We start from the raw sequence: 23,908 nt of genomic DNA on the forward strand, positions 1-23,908 counted from the left end.
CTGATAGAGTTCAAAGCACTTCTGTAAGTCACCAAAATCCAATAATTGTAAAATGCTAATTTAATAATATTATTTTTTTCTAATCTGTTACTAATAATGTTTGTAGGTAGATACTGATTTGCACTGTTTTATCATTTAAAAAAAAAAAGTGCTCTCATTTCCCTATCAACATTGTATGCTCAGTTGTACTGATACTAGTCATGACTTTACGTATTAGACCTTTAATCCTCTGCATAAGCAGATATATCGGGTTTGGTATAGATAGCCCTCTGGTCACTCAGACAAGACACAGACCATATACACTCTGCACTCAGGCTTTCCAAATAAAGGTGAGTGTTTGTATTTTCTCTTTTCTCTGATTAATATGTAAGTAGGGCTTATCCATCTTCTAAATCCCAGTTTAACCCCTGGTTGCTGCTGCTGTTGTCATACTAATTTTATGGCATGTGTATGTTTAAAGTCTTTCTAAAGTCTTTTTGATATGTGGGCTAATTAATACATTATATATTTCCCAATAATTTACATGATGCACCCCCATCAGAGGTTTTGGAGATAACTAGTGGACTTCTGGCGTAACTGGGCACACCAATTGCTCCTATTTAATGAGTGTTTAAGGTTTAGACTTATTTTAACATTAAATAAATATTCGCCCAGAAATACTAGCAAAGGACCATGAAGTTCTCATTTGCATGATGCTAACTCTGTATTAATCAACATCAAACTACAATTTATTGTGTAGAACTGTCTGTGGCAAAATGCAGCAGAGTTCAGCTCCATAATTCTGTGGCTATTTTCTGTGCTAGAGCAGAAGAACAGACGGAGAACAGGAAACACACTGCAATGTTCGACTAATTGTTCATTTACTTCAGTTAAATTGTACAGCCAAGCATATTTTGTTGCAGTATGCATGTAGTAAAATGTACAGTAGGTTACAGCACAAGAGCACGTTCTGAGAGAGCAAACAGGCTCTTGGGACAGGCAGTTTCACAATACACCCTTTAATATTAAATATTAAAATGCTGATTGGGCCTTGGAGATCATCTGCAGAATAAAACCAAGGCGTGACTAAAGCAAGACAGAATGCAACTTCTCACCAAGCAAAGTATTAAAGCAAAATTAATATAACCAAGTCAATAGACGACAAAGAGAAGATACATGCAGCTATATTTAGTGTTCTTGTGCAAAATGTCACAGGCATTTAATGACACCCTTGAAAACACACAAACACTCACACACACACACACACACACACACACACACACACACACACACACAAAATAATGCACTAAAACTCAAAAGTTATTAAGAGCTGTCCAAAAGTAGCCTGCTTTAGGCTTTGTTCTATATACTACACTTACATAGCACCTATACTATAGCACCATTACTCTAGGGGGCGCCCTACTCCCAGAGCTCAGCTATAGAAGATCAACTCGCACCTCACTATGAGCTCTGCTAATTTTCTACTCATCACTTGGATTGTTATTTCTTTATTTATTTCTTCTTTCCTTCCAATATGGACCTTAATGGGTTTGGCTTCTCAACTTTCTCTACAAACAGTATTTTAAGTCATATTTATATATAGCTCTACAGACGTTTTTTTTAAATCAGAGATCTCCAATTTGCACTCATTACCAGTGCAAACCTGCAATTATTTAAGCTTATTTCAATAAACTATTTTTATGTTATTAATACCTGAGCAACAATCGGACAGGGTCAAGGAGGCCTTTGCTGATAAGTAAGCTAGTGAATAGAACATTAATTTTTTGTTGTTTTTTGAAAATTTTTAAGTGCACATTTTAAGGGATCACATATCACAATACAAAATATACAAATGACATGAAAAGACATCTCAAAGGATGACAATCTATAGCTTAAGTTTAATTCTGCCAGTGGTCTGCAATTTAATGGCAGGACACTCTTCATTACTGTTTTTTTCCCCTTTGTTCTTTTAGGAGTTTACAAATAAAAGTGCATAGCTCAACAGATGATAAACTGGGGAATGATGATTAATTTAGTTTGGCACAGTTTAACTTTGAGGAGAATAAACATGCCCTATGGTGCTGACTGTAAAGTTCCAGCTGTTCTTTACTCACATTCAATTAACCACAATAAACCAGCTGAGGAACTCACAAATGTCTTTCAGCAGGCACTCACACACAAATGAGCTTTTATCGCAGGCTTTGTTTTCGCTGGACCACAGCCAAATGTTTGGCCGGAGCAGAGACTGACGGATTTGCATAGCAAATAGCCATGCAAACAGCAGAATTCACCTCAATCTGAACCGGATGCACTTCACGTCATGAGTCTGTGGGTGACAATTTGTTGAGCTGAACTGCTTTTAGAAATTAATGTCTGAGTGACATTCATGTTTTAATGACAAATGACCAGGGTCTATTTCAAAAAGGGGCTCTAAAGAAATGTATCGATACAAGTTGCGCTGATTTTAAGACAAATAGCTAGGTGAATAGACAAAACTGTAAAGGCATACTGTGTGGATGAATTTACAGGTGAACTGTTAACATAAAAAGCACTTTGGATTAAACTGGAATCCTACCAATTTTCCAATACTTCTGCATAATTTGCACGTTGAGAAGTAAACAGCGTTCAGAATTGTTCAAAAACCCTGTGTCCAAAATGCTATTCAGCAATATGCCATTTTTCACTACAAAATCCTGACCCCCAAAATATGTAAGTTTTTGTATTAAAACAGCTTATAGTTAAAAGCAGTCAACATCTACTTTCATTAAGAGCAGGGGTTACCAAACTTGGGGTCACGACCCTATATGAGGTTGCTTGATTTACAAATGGGGTCACTGGGCATTTTATCAAGTACTAACACTAATTGGATTTCCTATTACATGTTGCCTTAAAAACCTCTCATGTGGGTTCAAACCTACTGAAAGATCTAAATACTTCTGCATGTAGGGTCAGAAATTTTGATTTAAGACTCTGGTCATGACAACGCTCAAGACAACAGCAGAAAGTTTGAAAACTGATAATGTCTGCGTTTGTTTACCCAAAAAGTTTGAGAAGCACTGACTTATAGTTTCTGTTTCTTATTAGAAAAATACTAGGCTGTAGTACTAAGAGTACTAAAATGTCAATTAACTCTATGTATCTTGAGCTATATCAGTTAACATCAGAATATACAGACGAAGCATTGCAATGGGGTAGAATCACATGTAATTTCACTTGAAGTTTTCATAACAGGCAAAACAGCTGTCTTTGCTTTGTAGATGTACTGACCCCATTTGCACAAGCACTGTAAATAAATTAAGTCAGTACCTATCCCTAGAATGGGCCATCCTGCTTCAAAACATTCTGCATGACTTTGTTGACTTCGTTGACTTCTCAGTGAAATAAATTATCCCAATTTTTACTTATTTATGTATTTTTTTATTTTTTAGAAACACTAGTAGAATTCCTCCTTACAGTATATTTATTTACTTGCTTACGAGCTACCAGTATGATGCTTTGCCAGCTTAGCATTCTGTGAGCATTTTTTTTTTCTTTTTTAGAAATAACTGTGCACGATATCAACTTACACACAGCACCATCATCCAGAAATGTTACTGGTGAGCTTTTGGGCCTGTTACAATCTTTTTTTTAAAAAGGCGTGTAGAATAAATTACTATAGGCACAATGTAACACTACAACAATTGTCAGTTATTACAGTTAGGCACTACATAATAAATATCATATAACTACACATCACTAAAAAAAAAAAAGAAAATTATACCATTTAAATAGAAATATGACTGTAAACCTACAAGTTTAGCTTTGTAAACGCTATTCTGGGAGAAGCTAAAACAACTGCATACCAAATTTGGAGATCATTTAAAGCGTGTTAGGTGAAAATATGATCAGTTTCTTCTTCGTCCTCATTTCTGAAACAAAGGTAAGTTGATGCAAATGCTACTAAAAGTACCATCAGTGAGATGAAGGCATGAATAATCGATACTGCAACACTAGCATTATACAAACAGCTCAAATGAAAGGTAGAAAATAGTGGAATTGTACATTCGGATGCATTAAGTATTAAGCTGCAGAAAATCTTCCAAGTGCCCTCCACTACTGAAACATTATACTGTACAATCTCTACACTATATATACTATATATATATATATATATATATTTATATACTATATGTACAGCCTCAGTATCTTTACATACATACAAATACACACAGCACATATGGCCCTTCTATTTCGCAAACAGTGTGTGTGTGTGTGTGTGTGCGTGTGTGTGCGTGTGTGTGTGTTGGGGGGGTTGATGGGGGGTAGCTTTCTGTGGTAACCCAGGCAGGTCCTGTATTGTAGTGCGAGTGATCTATCCAGGGCAGAATAAAGACAACTCCAGGAAAAGGAGGACGTGCCCTGTGTTCCAAATCTGTTTTTAACGTGCTCACTGACTTCTTCTCAAGTCTCGGAAGTATTACAGTCATACAAGTGGCCATTTGCAGCACAAGAGAAATGAGGTACAGCAGTGTAAAAGATTTTCTTGTGGCTGCAAGAACAATGTAGTTGTACTTGTTGTAATGTGAAATCTGCAAAATCAGATTCCTTTGGATTATGCATAATCATAATAGCTTGCTAGTACAAGTTTTGTATTGATTGACAAGTATTGATTAAGTATAGAAATATTGGGATATCAGTGGGAATTCCCACAATACAAAATAGTGAAGGGACGTCAATAAAGGCACATTAAAAACATTATAAAACACAGCAAACTCCTTTTCTTTACATCGACTTTGACATGTTGGTAAGAATGTCTAGGAGGTGGTCAAGGCCATAGAGGTAGCCGTCCTCACGGTTGCCCTCCAACCATGGGGTACGGTGGTTCAGGACCTGGCCTTCAGGCAGTGGTGTGGTTTTGCCAAAGTCTATCATCCATACTTTCGCCCTTTCATGCTTGTCATGGACAAAAAGTAGAGAGCTGCCAATCACCTAAACATGGGCGAAGTAGGAAAAGGATAAGAATCGTAAACAGTTGTGCCCTCCAAGTACATGCCTATGTCTTTTCTAACTGATAAAAAGCAATAAAAAAGTGTTCTACAGTAGTAAATCAAGCATAACATAACTTGCATTAAGATTAAGATAGTGTGAAGTCTACATGGAACAGAAGATATGTGGTTTTAAATCATTTCAAAAGTCATCCTTTGCCAAAACACTCTCATGGGTCAGACCATTGCTTACTTTTCCAAATGTGCATAAAAAGATGATGAATGCTTTGACTGGACAGTAGAAGAAACATTTCAAACCTGTTTAAAGTATGATTTCCACTACCAATTTTGACTTCACCTCTAATCCCAATGTTAAAAAAATATTTTTTTTAACCCTAAGAAAACTGCTAATAACTAGCACAATCTAGAAATGTAGTCATGGACCAAATTTAAGCTTTGCATAAATCCAATCAAATTTGAGTCCAGAATGATGCCATTATTGCTACAAAACTGCACAAAGCTGTGAAACTGGAAAACATGAGCTACATCTCTATACTGATGTTTAGCAGCAAACTGACATAAAGTAACCAGCCATTGAGAGGAGCAATTGCAGTGCTGTTTACCTCATGTGTCTTGAAAAAAGGTGACACTTCCAGAGTTTCCTTGATTTCCTGTAGCCGGCTGATATATTTAGTCTGCCCAAGAATAAAATTGAGTCAATTTGACATAAACATACAGGTATACATATAGACAGCTCTAAAACAATATACATACAGGACAGATACTATGTAGTACAATCATATAAATTCTCACAGGACTGAATAAATGTATAATCAATCATGCCTCTTGGTGGCAAATGGTGAAATGTACACTAAAGAAAAATAAAAAGAATTGAAACAATCGAATGGGGAATATAACGATTGATAACAAAAACACTCTGTCTAATTTGGGGAACTGAAAGTGTTGTGATGTTAAAGGAGAAGATCTTCCCCAAACAGATTCTCTGCAGTGTATTTAAGCTTCGAGTAAGGTACAAAGGAAACCCTTAACAACCTCCTGATCAAACCTCCCTTGGGAGTTTAAGGGGTGTTTTGAGGTTTTCTCATAGCTACTTGGTCCCCAGCCCACAGGAGTTTCACATTGGCAAAAGGCCCTAACACAAATACACAGACACACTCTCACCAGGATATTCCTGTTTCCTTTTAAAAAATCTTGGAAAGCCTCAGTCAGCTGTTCCCGAGTCTTGGTCTTTTTAAAGTCTCTGTTTACAGTCCCATCTTCCTTCTGCGAGTAGGAAAGTAAATGTCAAGCATTAGAGGTTGATTTATTAAAACAATGTCAGTAAGCATTAAATTAATCACAGAATCTAATCTTCACATTACAGTAAAACGGATGAACTATAAAACAACAAAACTACCTTTAATTAATAAGTTTACTATAAATCAAACAGGATTCAAAATCTTATTCAAATCTTAACACCTGTTATATGTATGTTAAATCGATACAGAGTTTAATCCTTTGTATTCCTAGACTTTGATCAAACCATCATTTCACTAAAAGCTGAATGACAGACATAATATAAACAGTGAGTTCAGTTCCTGAGACATTACAACAGCAACTTGTTCTTCAAACATGCGCAATCACAGGGAATCCTCGACCATGACAACAGAAAGGGTGAGAGAGTGAGACAGAGAAAGAGAAATAGGGAGAAGTAAGCCCCAGCCTTCTATGGCCTTACACACGAGGAAAGTCTGGAAAGAAACCTCCAGTCATTTTCTCATCACACGCCACACTGAGAGAACTCCTTAATGAAGACATTTGGAAAGCTGCAGACCAAATAAGGTTCCCCTAATCCTCTCTTCGTCTGACTTAATGCAACCATGGCAGCCTAGTTAAATTCAATTAACCAAGGCATTCTGACCAGTATTTTGTTCTTTTGACATTTTGCTATGAGGATTTATTTGGGTTTGCATAGCAACCGCCACTGTGTGTGAAAGGCTAGATTTCGAGAAACAGAATCTTGTGCTGCCTGTCACTAACTGATGTTGTGTTCAATTGGAGGTGCCACCACCAGCCTTTATGGATGACAGAAACATTCATCCAAGTCAACCTTCTTCAGAAATGGCAATCCTCTTCTGCTACAGTACTTGGGTGAACCCTGTTCATTATGTAGTTATACATACACTATATGGCCAAAACACCTGACCCATCCCAGATTTAGTCCATCCTTTCCAGTCTTCTGGGAAGGCTTTCCACTAGAGTTTGCATGGTTGTTGGAATTTGTGTTCAGTCAGCTACAAGAGCATTAGTAAGATCGGGCACTGATGTTGGGTGATTAGGTCTGGGGTGCAGTCTGTGTTCCAGTTCATCCCAAAGGTGTTCAGTGTGGTTGAGGTCAGAGCTCTGTGCAGGACACTCGAGTTATTCTACCTTCTTCCAACCTTAACACACCATGTCCTCATGGAGCTCACTTTGTGCACTTTGTGTCATGCTGGAACAGGTTTGGGCCTCTTAGTTCCAGTGAAGGGAAACTGAACACTACAGCATACAAAGACATTCTATACAATTGTGTGCTTCCAGCATTATGGTAACAGATTGGGGAAGATTCGCATATGGGTGTTTTAGTTAGGGGTGCACATATTTTTGGCTACATATTGTAGTTACAAGGCCAGCACTGTGTTTGAATTTATGAAGGCAGGACTTTACATTGCATTTAGTTTTCCATTACCCATTACCTTAGGCAATTACTTTAAGACTACATAGGAAGCACAATCTCCCCAAAGATTTCAGTAAAATGTAGCAATGAAATGTTTACCAATGTGTCTATATATATTATTCAGCACTCTCAGTGGAATTCTTTAAGTGTATAATTTATAATTCTATAAATATTTAAATGCATCAAAATTTCAAATACCTCTCTACTGTAGTATCACACTGTACATTCATTTAATGCAAACTGTTTTTGATGAATAACGCAGCCTGAGTGAAAATGCTAACAGAAGCCAGTGTGATACACCACTGATAGATACTCCACTGATGTACAACTGTAGTGGAATCCTATTTAAGTATACTTTGTTATAATGAAGAAAAGATTAACGTTCAATGGACAACAAGCTTTTTAATGCGTCATCTGGGTGGGGCCACCCAGACGCCATGCTTCACTGGGAGTCAGTGAGTGTATCACAGATGGTGATTGGCTCGCTCGGATGCACGGCTTCTCTATATGGTGACTGGGAGAGCTCGCAAAGGGGCTGAACCCCATAACCAACTGCCAATCATTGAAACGGTAATGAAGTTGACTGACAGCATTTCAAACCTAAATATATCGGTGCCAATTAGTCAACTGCAGTCTCGTGGATTGCTCAGAAGAGTTGCAACAGTGGTCAGCAGCCTAATCCAGTTTTATACAACTTATATATAGCTTACCTTCGCAATTTGTAAACATGGTCAATAAATTGTAAGTATTGTAAATTTGTTTGATTATTTGCGTACGTTTCAGAAATGTGTTGTTTATTTATACGTCTTGCTAGCTAGTTGTTACTACCTTCTTCAGTGAAATGAATCTAGCTTAGCTGCTTTTTGGCACGACATACAAGTAGACAAACTGATTTCTGTGAAATAGATTTAACAAGTGATTAATGAATATGAGGGATGTACCTAAAATCAGTGGCAATATTAATTCATAGGGATGGGAATATCTGTCACTCCGTACAGGATTTCGCAGAGTTTTTTTCAATATATGCTTGTTTTTTCAGAAAACGACTTGAATTGGCGAAATCGCAAATCGCACGAAATTGTTTTGCACGGTCTTTTGCGGTGATGTTTGTTGGTAAATGAGACCTTTTGGCTGTACTCATGTTCAACGCACATGAATGGAAGACGGCTGAATGTGCATTGTGATGACGTCACATGATGCATCTAGGCACAAATCTCCGGTAATTTTTTTAAAAATGGCAAGCTCCTCCAAATATTGCGGAGTTTGCTTGATTTTGTGTTACATTCTGCATTTGCAAAATCGTAAAAAAACTGGAGTTAGTCAGAGTCGCTCCCAGGCACTGATGCTCACTGGCAATGGTTTAATCCTACTATTAATCATTTTTGGATGAAGTATTCTCATTTATCTCACCTTGATGCCTTCAATGCGGAAGCCCAGTGTGGCTGTAGAGCTGATGGTCTCTCTCCACTGCATGTAGCGTGGTTTGGTAACTGCTTTCTGCTCATTTTCCTCTGGTGTGGGGGCATCTACGTCCACTTCAATCATCTTCTGGTACATATCACCCCTCATAGTGGGCTTCTTCCTGGCTTTTGTCAACTCATCTTCCAGATATGTCCTGTGTAATGGAAACTTTCCCATATCAATGAATTGTGACTGTGTATTGCTATTTGTTTTACAGATAACAGCTCAGCAAACACAGATTTAACACTGGTGATATGGAGAAATAATTTAAAAAAACTGTGCAACTACAAAACTGGACACCGAGGAATTACCTATCACAGTCCACTTTTGTACACCTTCAAAGTGTTTTTGACACTTGGGTTTACTTATGCCAAAGGACAGTGGAAAAGCAGTGGGCAGTGCAAAACAGACTACAACCAAAACAGTCTTTAGTGCATATCTTTAAAACCAACCTGACACCCATCTTGCAATCCATGACGCAGGGCGTCTCAAACTCAGCCAGCAGATCTTCCATCTGATTGTACTTCTCGCCATCCTTCTCCACATCACCGTGGTAGGCTGGGACATATGGCTTTAGCACGTCGTTCATCAACCGGATAAGGCAGCGCTGCTCACACTCACAATGCTTCTTCAGGATGCAGCCATATGCACCTGCCTTGAAATTACCTGAGAGATGCACAGAGACGCACGACAGCAATTGTCACAGATCCCAAGCCTTTTAAAGAGTAATCCACCTTTCGAAGAGTATTTTATCACAATGACACTTTATTATACATATTACACTTATATAACAAATTCATAAACATCCAAATACAATAAACTTTAGAATCACTGGTGCAAAAATGATCAAAAATGTCTTTGTGATTAACTAGATAAATATCACAAAATTTTAGTTCTTACTCTAAGAAAATACATTAAAAAAATATATTTGTAACAAAACTATATCATAATTATTGGTACCTTGAGAAATTTCTTTATGAAAAAATGTAATTGGACCAGGTTCCTTTTTAGATTTTTAAGTTCACCTGCATATTTAGGAATTAATAAGTGGCCATCCCTGACTTCCTATTTCAGTGGGGTATAAATATGAGCTGACGGAGGTCAAATTACTTTAGTCACTCATCAACATGGGGAAAATCAGAAAGTACACAAATGAAAAAAAAAAGTGTGCTGACCTTTGTAAATCAGGCAACAGCTATGTACATGTCTGAAAATGCCCCTATCCACTGTAAGGCCAATAATTAGGAACTACACAGTGAGGAGAGAGGCAAAAAATTTGCTCAAGGACCATGGTTGGAAATTTGCAAATCTACAATTAAACACCACCTCCGTGCCAACAAACTATTTGGAAGGACTGCAAGAAAGCATGTTCTTTCATATAACCACAAATGTAAATGCCTAGTGATGCTAGTGACATGACTGGAACATTGGCTGAAACTGGGTTATGTGGCCAGATGACACAAAAAGAGCTTTTGGGCAGTAAAAATGCTCAAGGTGTGTTTGGCATTAAAAAAGTAGGATGGTGAGACAGAAAAAAAAGATCTCTTAATGGACTGTTAAATATAGTGGAAGATCTGTTACGCTTCCTCCAAACGCCCTGGGAGCCTTGAAGGACCAAAAGATTTTAAGTGAAAATCTGGCAAGAAGCTACAACTGTGCTGAAATCTTCCAGCAGGCCAATGATCCAAAACATACGTCCAAAATTCACACAAAAATGGTTCAATGAGCACAGAAACAAGCTTATGATGTAGCCAGCCCAATGAAAACCTCTGAGGTGAGCTGAAGAAGAGAGTCCACAACAGATGACCTAGGACCCTGGAGGATCTGGAGAGATTCTGTCTCGAGGAAATGCCGCCTCGGATTTTACAAACTCTCCAAGCATTACAGGAGAAACCCCAGCGCTGTTACGTTGGCAAAGGGAGGTTTAACAAAGTACTAAATGCAAAGGTGCCAGAAATTGTGACATGAGAAGTTTTTTTTTTTTGCTTAGAATAAATTCACTTCAGTTAAAGGGTTGATTTCTTTTAAGTAAGCTAATTAATGACTATGACATTTTTCACAACCGTTTTTTATACTGCTCTTTAACAAAGGTGCCAATAAATTCCAGATCTGGCTATAAATATAAAGCAAACAGGCTGTAAAATGTTATGCATTTACTAAAACCTACCTGCATGGCCAGCCAACTGAATCCAAGGGTACTTCTTTTTGAAGGACATTAAAAAAGGTGACCACTGCACCATGTTCTTGATCTTCTTCCATGATTTATGCTGTTCAATGACAGAGTGAGAGATTTAAACATTGTGGTAAAAAAAAAAATAGTTGACAGCACATCTGACTAAACATTGCTTTAATGTCAATTATTATAGTAATTTAAGTATCTTTGAGGGTGGTTTCTTGAGATTTTCAGGTGGCAGGGGATCATTTTCCTATATTAAAATACACAAAAAGCAGAGGTTACCCCAGACCACCTTTAGGTAAAAATACCAGAGACATGTTTTGCATGTATTTGTTCATCACTTTGACTATTCTTCATCAGCCTGACAGATGCCTTACGACAAAATGCACAAAGTCAGTGTAATGTTGGTGTAACTATATTCTTAATACATTCTATTTAATAGCACAAACTATATACAGAACTACTCTTCTAAAAATAATTATGCTGAAAGATACATTTTTAATGAGGATGTTTAACTCTTTAACTCTGAGCACCTGCAAGTCATGCACACCTACATATGACACAAGTGAGAACAAGAAAACAAACAAGCAATCATATGATTATATATTGTTATCAGAATCAGTTACAATACACCATGAATGATTATGTACACAGAATCCCCCCCCCACACATTTTGTGAAGCCTGCTACAGAACAGAGCAACAGGGAACACACAGGTACATACTGTATGTTGACAAGTCACTCATACCCTTGTTAATAGCCCTAATTACAGCAAGTCATATAGAGTGTACAACCTCTTTTACATGTCAAGAAAACCACAGAAAACCAGCAACTGTATTGCACTGGAATGATTCATTGGAAAAACACACCGACAGTAAAGGTTCTCTAAAACAGTTCTCTCAAGCTGCGAGATTATACCCTGTTATTCCAGTCCGCTCTGATGGAGCTCTCCTTAAAAGGATGGTATCATTCTATTTGAGTCTGTCCATCATTCTTTTATGGTTTCACTCTATTTGAGTTCTAAAAATAAATCAGAACGGACAGTGTTTGCTAGAGAATCCGCATTGCACAGGATACTTTCGCTCACCTTTAAACCGTCTTATGCTCATGGTTTAAGGGAAATATGTGGAGCTTGTGAGGGACAAAATCAACAAGTGGCACACATCAACGGTGAGAAATAACAGCAGACACAGCAGACTTGCATATTAGGTTAATTTAACAGTTTATGGTGGTGATGCCATAGGTTCATTTTAATTGGGAATTTTATTCAGATTAATTTATAAGAGACACCACTACTATGCTCAGTAATTATTCTCCCTTAGAGCTTACATTCTTGAGAGCATTTGCTAGAGGAATTTCCTTGTGATACTTGGCTAATAAACAATTATGATTCTGATTCATCTGTGGGCCATTTGCTTGCAAATAAGCAGGACTTAAAACAAACTCAGTAGTCACATATCGATGATGATGATGATTAATAATAATAATAATAATAATAATAATAATAATAATAATAATAATAATAATAATAGATTAGATGGCTACACGGCAAACAAAAGGTAGCCCAACTCCACAGGCAGTAAAACAAAAGGGTAGTTATTACCTGAATCTCTCTGGTGATGAGAATGACAGATGTGGCAAGAAAATTTATTGCAGGAAGAAGGAGACCCCAGATGTGTGAGGCAAACGACATGGTGCCAACAGGATTGTGCAAGTCCAGTGTGCTGCATAGAAGAGCACTATCTGGCAGAACTTGAGGGAAAGGAAGGCAGGGCAAAGAGGCCTGTCATTTGTTTCTTTGCACAACAGCATTAAAAAAAAACATTCAGGCAATGCAAATGTGCCAATGTGGTATGCACTAGCACCAGGGCCATATGGAAAGCCTTTAGACTCAAGCCGAAGGGCTAAGCTAGGCAAATCTCAGGGTCCTTCAAAATCAAAACGAGGTCACTTGAGGCTATAAGACTTAGCAAGAGAGAAAACAGTATCCAACCAAACAGTACCTCTGCATAGGTACCACCCACCATCAGCAAAAGGAAATCCCAAAGTTCACTTCATTTTATCTTGATGAAAATGAGCAAAAAAATTTTTATAGTCCAACTGGACCAGAGGAACTAGGCTTCCATTCTCTGTCAGACAGTGTGAGCAGGAGATGAACTATTATTTTCAGACTTATATGAGTCATCTTGATAATTTGTGTCAAAGTGATATTGAGGGGGGGAGGGGGGGGGGTTTGCCTAAAATTGCTGGAGACAGATGACGGGAAGCCATCCACTTTGAATAACCAAGAGAATGTTTAAAGGGTTTTCAAACACAATTTAAACACATTTAGGAGCTTTAAGGAACACATCACAAAAACAGAATTTCGTAGTGAAAGGTAAAGGTAGGAGTAAAATATTAATTATTATTCTTTATTATTCATTATTTACCTTTGGATTTTTATCAACAAATCAGAATGAATGGAAATAATAAATGGAGATAAAATAGAAGATACTGATTTTCTGCAGCCTCATGCAAAGATATAAATTTATTGTTGTTATTGTTTGTCGCACTAAAAAGACGAGCTTACATTCAAACTAGTTTATAATTGCGAAAAATCCCCTATTTGCATACAGGACTATATTTGCATGTCTGTAGTGCCTAGAACCAAGAACAGTGTACATCTATTGTTATTTCAATTTCGCTATCAAAAGTAATCAAGAGTGATTATTAAATTGCATGGTTAAGACTGTATGGTTTTTTTTATTAGAGCTCAAAAAAACAAACAAACATAAAATAACATAACTTTGCATTCAATAAATAGAGTTCCTGCTGTTAATGTTGACCACTAATAAAATGTCATAAAAGAGGTTAAGTGCATTCATATGCAATGAGTATCAGGTCCTTTATTGCTGATTCCTAGTCATTTCTCAGTACTGAGCAGTGAACACAACAGAAACAGCAATAAAAGTTTGCCCTTCTTGCCTTCAAGCTGTTTGATTTTCAGGAATACCAGGAAAGCAAAGTATTCCATCTTTATGTCATGGTCTAAGCTACTTGCTTTGACTTCAGCTCTCCTCCCACACTCATTGTATGAGCTTGCTATCAATAGCCTTCAGGTCCGTAAAATTGGATAGAGGAAGTGGTAATGCCGTATCGTAAGGAGACCACTTGGTAACCCTTGGTCATGCCATTGTTCTGATAAAAGCCAGGCAAGCTATATTGAGCATAAGGAAATGGATGACGCTTTTTTGCAGCATCCCCTCAACCTCTTTGGCGTTGTTAAGTTTCCACTGAGAGCTGCTGAAGAAGGAAGTGGCTTTTAACCCGTCGAGAGGAACCTCTCAAGTGAAGACAGGAAAGCACCAGCACTTGGTGACAATACTTTCCACATCTGCACCCAAATGTGTACAAAAAACGCAGACATCCTTGTTCAGATAGGAAACTCACCACGAGCAATTAGTGAGCTGTTTCTGAATCTGACCTAAAGCAATGTCCTCAGCAAATGGTTAGCCTTTCATTGTGACAGATAATACATCAGCATTAACTCAAAAGGTCAGCTATCACATCGAAAGGTCATACACAATGACCAGGAGATGAAAAAACATTCTGAAACATAAGGCTAAAATAAAATATAAGGCCTCCAAATTACTATAAATGTATAAAACATGCATAACACTAGTAATACTACTAAAATGTAATACTAAGAATCATCATCATAATCAGCATCATCATCTAAAAGATCTTGTTACAACAGAAATATCTGGGACGGAGATTATTAACATGTACTGAGTGTTCCACAGTGCCTCTGCTTGTATCTGCACAAAATATTCATATCTGTATCCATATTCATATTTTAACCAGAAGTAGCCTAGACCAGAATTGTTTTTTATTTTTTTACATGAACCCTACAACTATGCCCTAGAATACACTGAAAAAATAGGGCTGTTGGGAAAACAAGTCATTTTTTAATCCACAAATTATAACAACAAACACCAACTTGCAGAACATAACTTTATTTACCTCCTAAACCAGACGTCCAGCGGAAGTTTCTGGCAAGCTTTCTATTTTCTTTCTAATGTCTCTGAGTAAGCAGGATAACTGTTTCAAGGCAGGGAAGTCTTTCCGAAATCAAGAGACAGTTGACAATAATAACTGTTTAATAATATTTTATAAGATTTACTTTAGGTTTTGAGTTGGTTACAGTTCAGAAAAATCAGAATCAACAAGTTAGAGAGGACAGATTAAAAACAACTCATTGTTTTTGTTTCATGTTCTGGCTTTTTCCACATTTGTCATGATATGCTTTTTCTGATTTGAGCACAAGAAATGTTGCACAAGGTGGTTAAGTATTACGTCCTTGAGGAAAGTCTATTCATACTGTATATAAGCTGTTATGAGATGTCGGGTGGTCTAGGAAAGCTTTATGGATGGTGAGAATAGCAGCCTGAGCGCTACAGTCTAGGTATAAAACACACCACTTCAATAAGAGCAGTGATGTAAAGCTCAGGGTCATCAAAAGCAGCATCTCACCACTCATTTCTAAGACTAAACCAACTTCTTTAACACTTTTGTTTTCAGAAACTGCCAAACAGATCATCTTCCTAAGATAATTGTGTTTTCTCTTACTCTAGCCATAATGATAATATGATCATCATTTAAAATACTACCAACACATAAAAAAATGAGTAGTGTTCAGGTCATGGTAGTAACTATTCGTGCACTGCATAGCCACATTAAACACTTTTTTAAGTGAAAGGCCTCTTTAAGGACTGAGGGAAACCCAAATGTCCTCAGACACAAACACAGAAAAGGGTATAAATATGCACCACACGTGGCTTCCTAGTGAGTAGAAACTCCCCAATGGTCTGAGCGTGTCTGAGAAATGCACATGGCACCGTCTTCTCGCGAGTAACCAAGACTCATTAGCAGTGCAAGGGTACTTTCCCTCTGTGGATATCCTCTGTAGTGCAATGGGGTGCACCGCTCGCAAAAAAAAAAAAAAAAAAAAAAAAAAAAAAAACAATTGCTTGAGAAAATAAGGCAGATGAACTTCCTGTCTGTTGCATATGAAACAGCTCACTCCAGCAGAGCTGCTGTAGCAAAGAAGGCCAGCTGTTTGAAGCAGGCATGCCTTGACGTCAGCTGGTCGCCAGGCAACCGTCAACCACAGGGGTGTTACATTTTCCATTGCTCATAGTTTTCAGATCCTCCAACAAAAACAAGCTGTAGCCATTTTTATGAGGCGGGTGACGGTATTGACTAGATAAGAACTTTTTCTAAACTTTTACTTTTACTGAAAACTCTTGAGCAAACGTTCAAATCATTAAATGTCTCCAGTTTTCATTTTCAAAAAAGGATCTGATGAGTTCAACTTGTTTACAACATAACAGTGCAGGCCTGCACAAATCTGCAGCCTCTCCAGTGCTTTCTACAACACACATGCTAGCTTGATTTTTTTTTGTTTGCAAAAAAAAAAAAAATGTTGCAAGTACATCAAAGCTCTTCTTGAGCTAAACCATATACAAACAAATGCTTTAAGAAGATCTTGCCTAGCTGGGAGGAGAAAAGAATCGCCCACCCTCATTAGGGGCTGGTCTTGATTGCACATAGTAGCCATATTTACGAGCTTTTCTCATTGGCAGCATGAACATTCATTCTATGCACTCATAGTGAGGAAATATTCAGAGTACACACGACGCCTGTAACCTCCCACTCACCGTGGGCCCCATCTCAGTAAAGCAGACAGGCCTAGGCATGCGCTTCATACAGTGTGCAAACTTGCACAGAGACTAAGACAGGAAAGAGTACATGTCTTGCACTATGAAACAAAAACAAAACAAAACAAAAAAAAACACTGAAAACAACCACTACAGTTTTAAAGCTTAGTCACGAAGTCTATTCATGTTTAGATACAAACAATGATCTATTAATTCCAAGTGAGACCTTCAACCAGAAATTGCTGCAAATCATGAATAATGTATAAGAAGACCAATATATAGGCTCAAATTTCATTGTTTTTAGAACACTCATGTAATATTTGAATCACTGTGCAATATGCACTACTATATCATGTCTGAAACACTAAGAATGGGATAAGTATTTTTAGCCTTTATAAGCTACTATGAATACAAAGAATACAACTTACAAACAAGGTTTTTTTAAAAAACAAAGAAAAAAAACCCCAGATGTGCTGACTGAGTGGCCCTCAGTGTATTTTCTTGGTTTACAGTTGACACTAGTTATAACAAGTATTCACAAGCTTGTTGCACCTCTCTGCAAATGCTTCTACATGTCTACACTTACACTTGTGCCAGACAACACCCTAACGCACACCACTTTCCTCATCTGTTTGCCACAGGAAAAGAAGACACAATTACTCTAAGCATCTAGGGTAAACACTGGAAATGTGCTCTGCCCTGGTTCAACGCACAAGCTGCAGAAACTCCATCGTTCAGAGAAAAATGCTCACAGCGAGCAGAGTCACATGTTCAATACCTGTTCTCATAAAGCGAATGCACATGAATCCTATTCTGCTAGGTGTATGAGATTCTTGTAACGCAGAAATTTGGTAGACATACTGTATGGAGAAACCTGTCCAGGTGCATTCCACAGAAAAGAAAAGCAAACTAAATATATTTAGGGGAATATGCAACGTCAACAGCAGTATCTCTTTCATTCTCTCTCTCTCTCTCACCCTCTCTCTCTAATTATCACAGTGATGAGGAAGAGTATATAGATTACATTAAAGCATACCTGCGACCAGCTTCGAAAGAGGAAGTAAAGGGTGCATTTAAATCACGCAACTCCTCCCCGAAGGCAAAGGCTGACTCATTACGCTTTCTATGGAAGTTAAGTGAAATTCATTTAGAATATTTAATGACCATTTAAGCCCTTATAGCTCCAGTTTAATTTTCAAAATTTTAATTATCCATCTTAAATTGTTATTTATTAATTTTTAATTATTAATCTTAATTTTATTCAGTAAATAGGGGAGTGATGTAAGTCTGCAGCCACCGCTGACTCCTGGGAGTTCAAGAGGTTAAATGCTTCACTATGTACATTGTAGATAAGATAAGAATAAACTGTTCATACATAAAAAACTATACTAGGAAAAAATAACTCTTAATTAACAAGTGTCAATACCAAGATATATGTATGTCACAGCAATCCACAACATAACCCTACTACTAATGTCAAGCCAGGCCCAATGGAAACAGTTTTTTTTTGGTGTGTGTGGGTAACTAATTTGACCAAAACTGCTGATAACTGCTGTTAAGTTTCCAAAGCCACACATGAACACGAAATCTCACTGATAATGGTCATATAATTAGAGACAAATAAACACACAGGCTGTTTTGCATGGCAGAAATCATTTTAGGCAGAATGGCCATGTAAGCAAAATCGCTAGCTCAGAACCTCTTATTGTGGAATGTCATTTTAATTGTGAGGTTATGGAAAATTGTGTGTCCGTGGAAACGCCACAATTAATTAAAACAACTGTAATCTGTTTTTTTTTCTCCAAAAAACATTCCATTATCACATTTCACAACCACTGATAAAAATTACTACCAGGGGATATGATTATTCAGAGGATCAGGGCACACCGAGCACACAGGTCATCTTATGTAAAATTATAAATGTTGAAGTTACACATTGTTCTGTACATTTCAAGCAGGACTTCATATACCTAACCAAAGTGGAAAAATTACTGTATATATCTTGAATATGGGAAATGTCAAGAGCATTCAATTATGGCATATTATGACCCTTTCATGCGTTTTAAAGGATATCTGTCCGATTTCAATGTTCACAAGGATCAAACATCCACTGATGGTCCTGCTGAAAGATTTCCTATGTGTGAGCCATTGATTCTCTCAGTAACCAACCAAGACATGCACTGACACCTCTTTTCTGCATCACATTTCACTGACACAACAATAATGAGACTGCGAATCTCTGCAGTATTTGGCAAACGGCATTTTATAGACAGGGCCCTAATGACTGCAATAGACCCAGGTCAGCAACAGTACATGTGAAATGGAGCATGGCTCATGTATACAATGTAGACCAATAGATATTAAACAAAGACCCTGAAGAAAAACAAAGAAATGTGCTGAGAAAGGACAAGGTATAAAATTTGGACTCACTGCTTTCTGCTGCGTCTGGAGGAAGGCTGGTGTGCGTTCTGGGTCACTGGAGAGATCTTCCTCTGACTCTTCATAGGAAGAGAAGCCAGTGGAAGAAGCAGATGAAGAGGAGAGCTTTCGCAGCACTTGGGAGGGCTGTGAGCTGACCTGGGCTTCTTGACCCTCTCCCCCAGCATCTATTCCATGGTCTGTCACTATGACGGCAGGGATGGCACCCCTTTCCTCAGCGTCTGCCTGAAACTGAGCTTCTGTTGGCTGAGCTCTGTCCTTAGTCGTCTCCGACTGCTTAGTGGCAGTCAAATCATTGCCAGCCCCTTGTGATGTGGAAACACTGTAGATCAACCTGTCAATTGATTTGTTTCCCTGCAGGCTATCCTCTTCCTTATTTGTATTAACTGTATTGTTTTTTTCTCCACATCTCTCCAGCCCTCGAGAGTTCTTCCCATTCTGCAGCTCCTGGGGAATGCCCCAGATATCTGTAAAGCTTAAGTCAGAGACATAGCTGAGCTTGTCTGGCTGAGGTACAGGGGCAGGATTCGGGCCCTGTCTCCTGGAAAGCCGAGGGCTGCGCTGAAGCTCCCTGTTCTGGGCCTGAGCAGAAATATGTGCCTCGAACAGGTCCACTTTCTTGTTCACCTCTACATTCTGGAGCTCCCTGCTGCGCTGGAGCTGCTGAGCAACACGCCGCTCTTCCTCCTCCTGCTCCTCCTCTGGGTCTGTCCCACTCAGCCTGCGCACTCGGGTGCCCACGTTCACTCCCAGCAGGTCTGGTGAGCGACATGGTGAGCGTGTCTTGGAGTTGTTGGTGCTGGTCACACCAGAGGCAAAGACAAAAGATGTGCTAGAAGAGACAGGACTCAAGCTACCAGGGCTGTAGGAACCATTATTCCTTCCCAGCAGTGGGCTGTAGGTGGATCGGTCCGGCACTGGAAGCACAGGCCTTGCAGTCCGAGGGCTGCTCTTATCAGTCAGGTTATTAGGGTTCATCATTAGTAGGCAGTTCAGGGCATAAGCAGCCATAATAGAAGGCTGGCTTTGTCCATAAGCCCTCCCATTTAGGCCTAGTCATCTATACCCCACTGGCCTCTGGAGCCAACCATCATGCAGTCAGGGTTAAAGAAGGTGGACTTGTAGAGCAACACAAAATAATCCCAGCCCTCGTGCTTCATTCACTTTTTGTATGCACTGCTGATACATGTATATGTGCAAGCTGCTGAAAAGAAAAACAAGGTTGTTAACGATTTGCGGTACAAAGTAATACCAGAAATTGGCAGCAGAAACCATACTGCACTAAGAAGAGTGTCTATGGACCAGAGGTTACGTGTTTCCTTTCCCTTAATTAGTAAACACGTTGGGTACACATGATAGTATTATTATGCTTAATATAAATTCTATTCTGGCAAACTACATAGTTATTACAGTTAATAACTGTTAGAAGCTTGCATAAAACGACAACATACCTGTGTATCAACTCCAAAAGAGCATAATAATTTGGTAGATCCACCTCAAAACACAGTGGAAGACAAATGAATCTCTTAAACATTGTCCTTTATAGCAATTATTCTGGCGCTAAATATAAAAACAGCTAAATAGTAGAACTCTGTTGTTGATGTAATGAAGGATGATGAAGTATTTCATTTAATGTCCCAAATACATTACTTTATTTTTTTTCATTAAGGGAGGTCGTCACATTTGAAAGTCACTGGGTACCAAGCAAACATTATAAAACTAAAGGTACTAATTTGACTATTGTTTCGTTTGAGAATAATAAATTGCATTCACTGTCCTTAACACCACGTCAGAGGAAATGTCCTAAACCACTAAAAGAAAATGTGAGGCTTCTGCTTCACTGATGCTAAACGTTGGAGGTTTAGCTTTAAAGAGAAATGGACCGAGAGGAACCCATTAGTGATGACCATTTACACATTATCATTGTTCCATTTACATAAATAAAAAAAATATTTAAAAAAAAAAAACAACAAAAAAAAAACATGTGGTGGTCCAACACACTTAAATCATATGATGTCCTCTCTACAGATGTTTTTCTCTAAACTATTCCACATGACAACACACTTCCCAATAAAAAAATGGCATTATCCATCAGTCATGAAAATATTCTTCTTATGTTTTACTGCAAAAATGGTTTATTCGTAAGGTAAAGCAATAAATAAACAAACAACTAAATAAAAGAAAAACAAAATAAATCAGCTGTCTGAAGTATCTCCTGCTTGACTGTACCTGCATTAATTCATCACCTTACCGCTTTATTTTCACATCCCCTCAATGCCTGTTCTGTCTACAGAAACAGCGTTTGTTTAGTTTGTAAAGTTTGGTTAGTTTGTTTACAGTTTGTTTGCACTCAGTTTAGTTTACTGTTGCTACTCTGTCTTCACACACACACAAAAAAAATTATCTTGTACACTCATTTAAAAGGAAAAAGCTGCTGGAAAAATGATGTATGTGTCTACCAGAATGATGTTCTAACAGTTCTCAATAAGTACAGATTAGGTTTGGTTTGGTATCCTGATGGTATCGAGTAGATTATAGAAGAATCCAAAGAGAGTTGATAAACACGTGGTGACTATCAGATGGCTGAAAATATCATCCCCATGAATGAACTGGTGATGGATGTAAAAGCCAAGCAAAGCGATTATCCTTTAAAAACCTTTACATCTTTATCTGTTTTGTTTTGTTTTTTAGAATTTTAAAATGATTCACATGATTACAGTGCAGTTAAACCGCCAGTAAGACTGATTCATGTTAAAGAATGTTGATATGAAAGCTCTAGTAAAGCTGGTGTGATTTTTACAGACGTTGCTGTAGTAAAACAATGTTTACTACCAGTACTTCGCATTCAGACTCTAACACTCTCATAAAGCCTCTATTATTATATAAGCAGACCATAAACAGCATTCAAGTAAATTGTTTATATATATATATATATATATATATATATATATATATATATATATATATATATATATATATATATATATATATATATAAATGAAAACGCACTTTTTCTGTTCCTTTCTGGTTTGAGGAAAGTGTCGTTTGTTAAAAGTCGAACACAAGTCGTGTGCTTACCTCGTTTTGGGTAAGTGTAACTCGTTTTGTTGTTAATCGCTGTCTTTCTTGCCGGTCCCTGTCCAATCAAAAACCGTCGCCAAAGTTCAAAATAAATAGGAGAAAACAGCTAGACCGATGCAGGAGCTGTACATTGGGGTTAAAAAACAAACAAACAAACCAAAACACACTCGAGGTGTAATGCAGAGTGTGTGCAGTGTGACTTGTAAAGCGAGTTCGTGTGAGGGTTTTTTGGGCACTCGAGTAGTCGAGTACTCGCCTCGGTATGTTTAATGTGCAAAAGGCAGGAAGGAAGTTCAAACTGACAGTCGCGCTGAACTGAACGGAACTTCACTGGGCATTATGGGAAGAGCCTAACATCCCAAAGTGACACACAAGAGCTGTGAGGGTTTCACACACACAGACACACACACACACACACACACACACACACACACACACACACTTTAATCACTTTATTGTGAATGCATCTTTAATGAAGAAAAAAACAACAACAACAACCGTGTGTCAGTGTTAGATATGCTGTTAATGACCCTTTTATACATATACATTGTCTCTTTGTTCTATTGCCTTGTGCATTATGCACATTTTGCCATGGCTGTGGTATGACTGATTTGAATCAGTTTGAATATGAGAACATATCAACTTAATGAAAAATCATTCATGATTTTGTGTCATGGCACGTTGTGATCAATCAAGAAAAACAAACAAACAAACAAAAAAACTAATAGAAACCCTCAGAGAATTTTTTGTAATGGATTTAATGGTTATTATGGGAATTGGATTGTGTTAATGTAAGCTGTAACGGTCCCTGTGGGTCTCTACTGGTAATTTGTTGCCTTCTATTTATTGGTGGGATGTTATGTCTAGTGGATACCATTAAAAAACAGTAATGGTGATGGTTTTAATGGTTAGCTGGTGGTTTGTAATGGTATTTGTAGTGGAAACCTTTAAAATTTCTGCAATGGTTTCTATTGTTTTGTTTTGCTTTTTTTGTTTATATTTTGTTTTTCAACAGGGACTACTGTATATATATATATATATATATATATATATATATATATATATATATATATATATATATATATATATATATACACACACACACACACACACACACACACACACGCACAAACACACACACATTTGGAGAAACTGCATGTACATTTATGTATGTACTTCATATATACATTCCACACAGCACAAATTATAAATTTTATTTTCTATCCAACCAAGTACTGTTGTATAATAATGTATAATATGATAATAAGATAAATATGTAGGTATTGATGAGCATTTGGTCTAATGTGATTTGGTTCTTAAACATTTGCATTTTTTCCATTTTGTAGATTGACATAGAATTGAGACAGGACAAGTACAAAAGATGACCGAGGGCA

At 37.7% G+C, this 23,908-nt stretch overlaps 1 protein-coding gene across 4 annotated transcripts; it reads right to left on the reverse strand.

The window, feature by feature from the left end:
* Positions 1-841: 841 nt before the first annotated feature.
* On the reverse strand, positions 842-22,812 carry itpkb (inositol-trisphosphate 3-kinase B). Of its 4 annotated transcripts, none has more exons than XM_017456732.3 (9): positions 22,512-22,812; positions 20,885-20,928; positions 19,425-20,634; positions 11,288-11,387; positions 9,573-9,786; positions 9,070-9,274; positions 6,126-6,227; positions 5,567-5,638; positions 842-4,947 (listed from the first exon to the last, which is right to left on the reverse strand). In XM_017456732.3, exons 3-9 carry the CDS (start codon positions 20,442-20,444, stop codon positions 4,741-4,743), a joined length of 1,920 nt encoding a protein of 639 aa, XP_017312221.1. In that variant the 5' UTR covers positions 20,445-20,634; positions 20,885-20,928; positions 22,512-22,812; the 3' UTR covers positions 842-4,740. The 4 variants fall into 4 exon arrangements, with proteins under 4 accessions (XP_017312221.1, XP_017312231.1, XP_017312210.1 ...); XM_017456742.3 differs by having other exon boundaries at positions 19,425-20,637; XM_017456721.3 differs by lacking the exon at positions 20,885-20,928.
* Between the last annotated feature and the right edge of the window lie 1,096 nt (positions 22,813-23,908).

This window comes from Ictalurus punctatus, chromosome 2 (genome assembly GCF_001660625.3).
Source record: "Ictalurus punctatus breed USDA103 chromosome 2, Coco_2.0, whole genome shotgun sequence".
In the NCBI taxonomy this organism is placed as follows: Eukaryota; Metazoa; Chordata; class Actinopteri; order Siluriformes; family Ictaluridae; genus Ictalurus; species Ictalurus punctatus.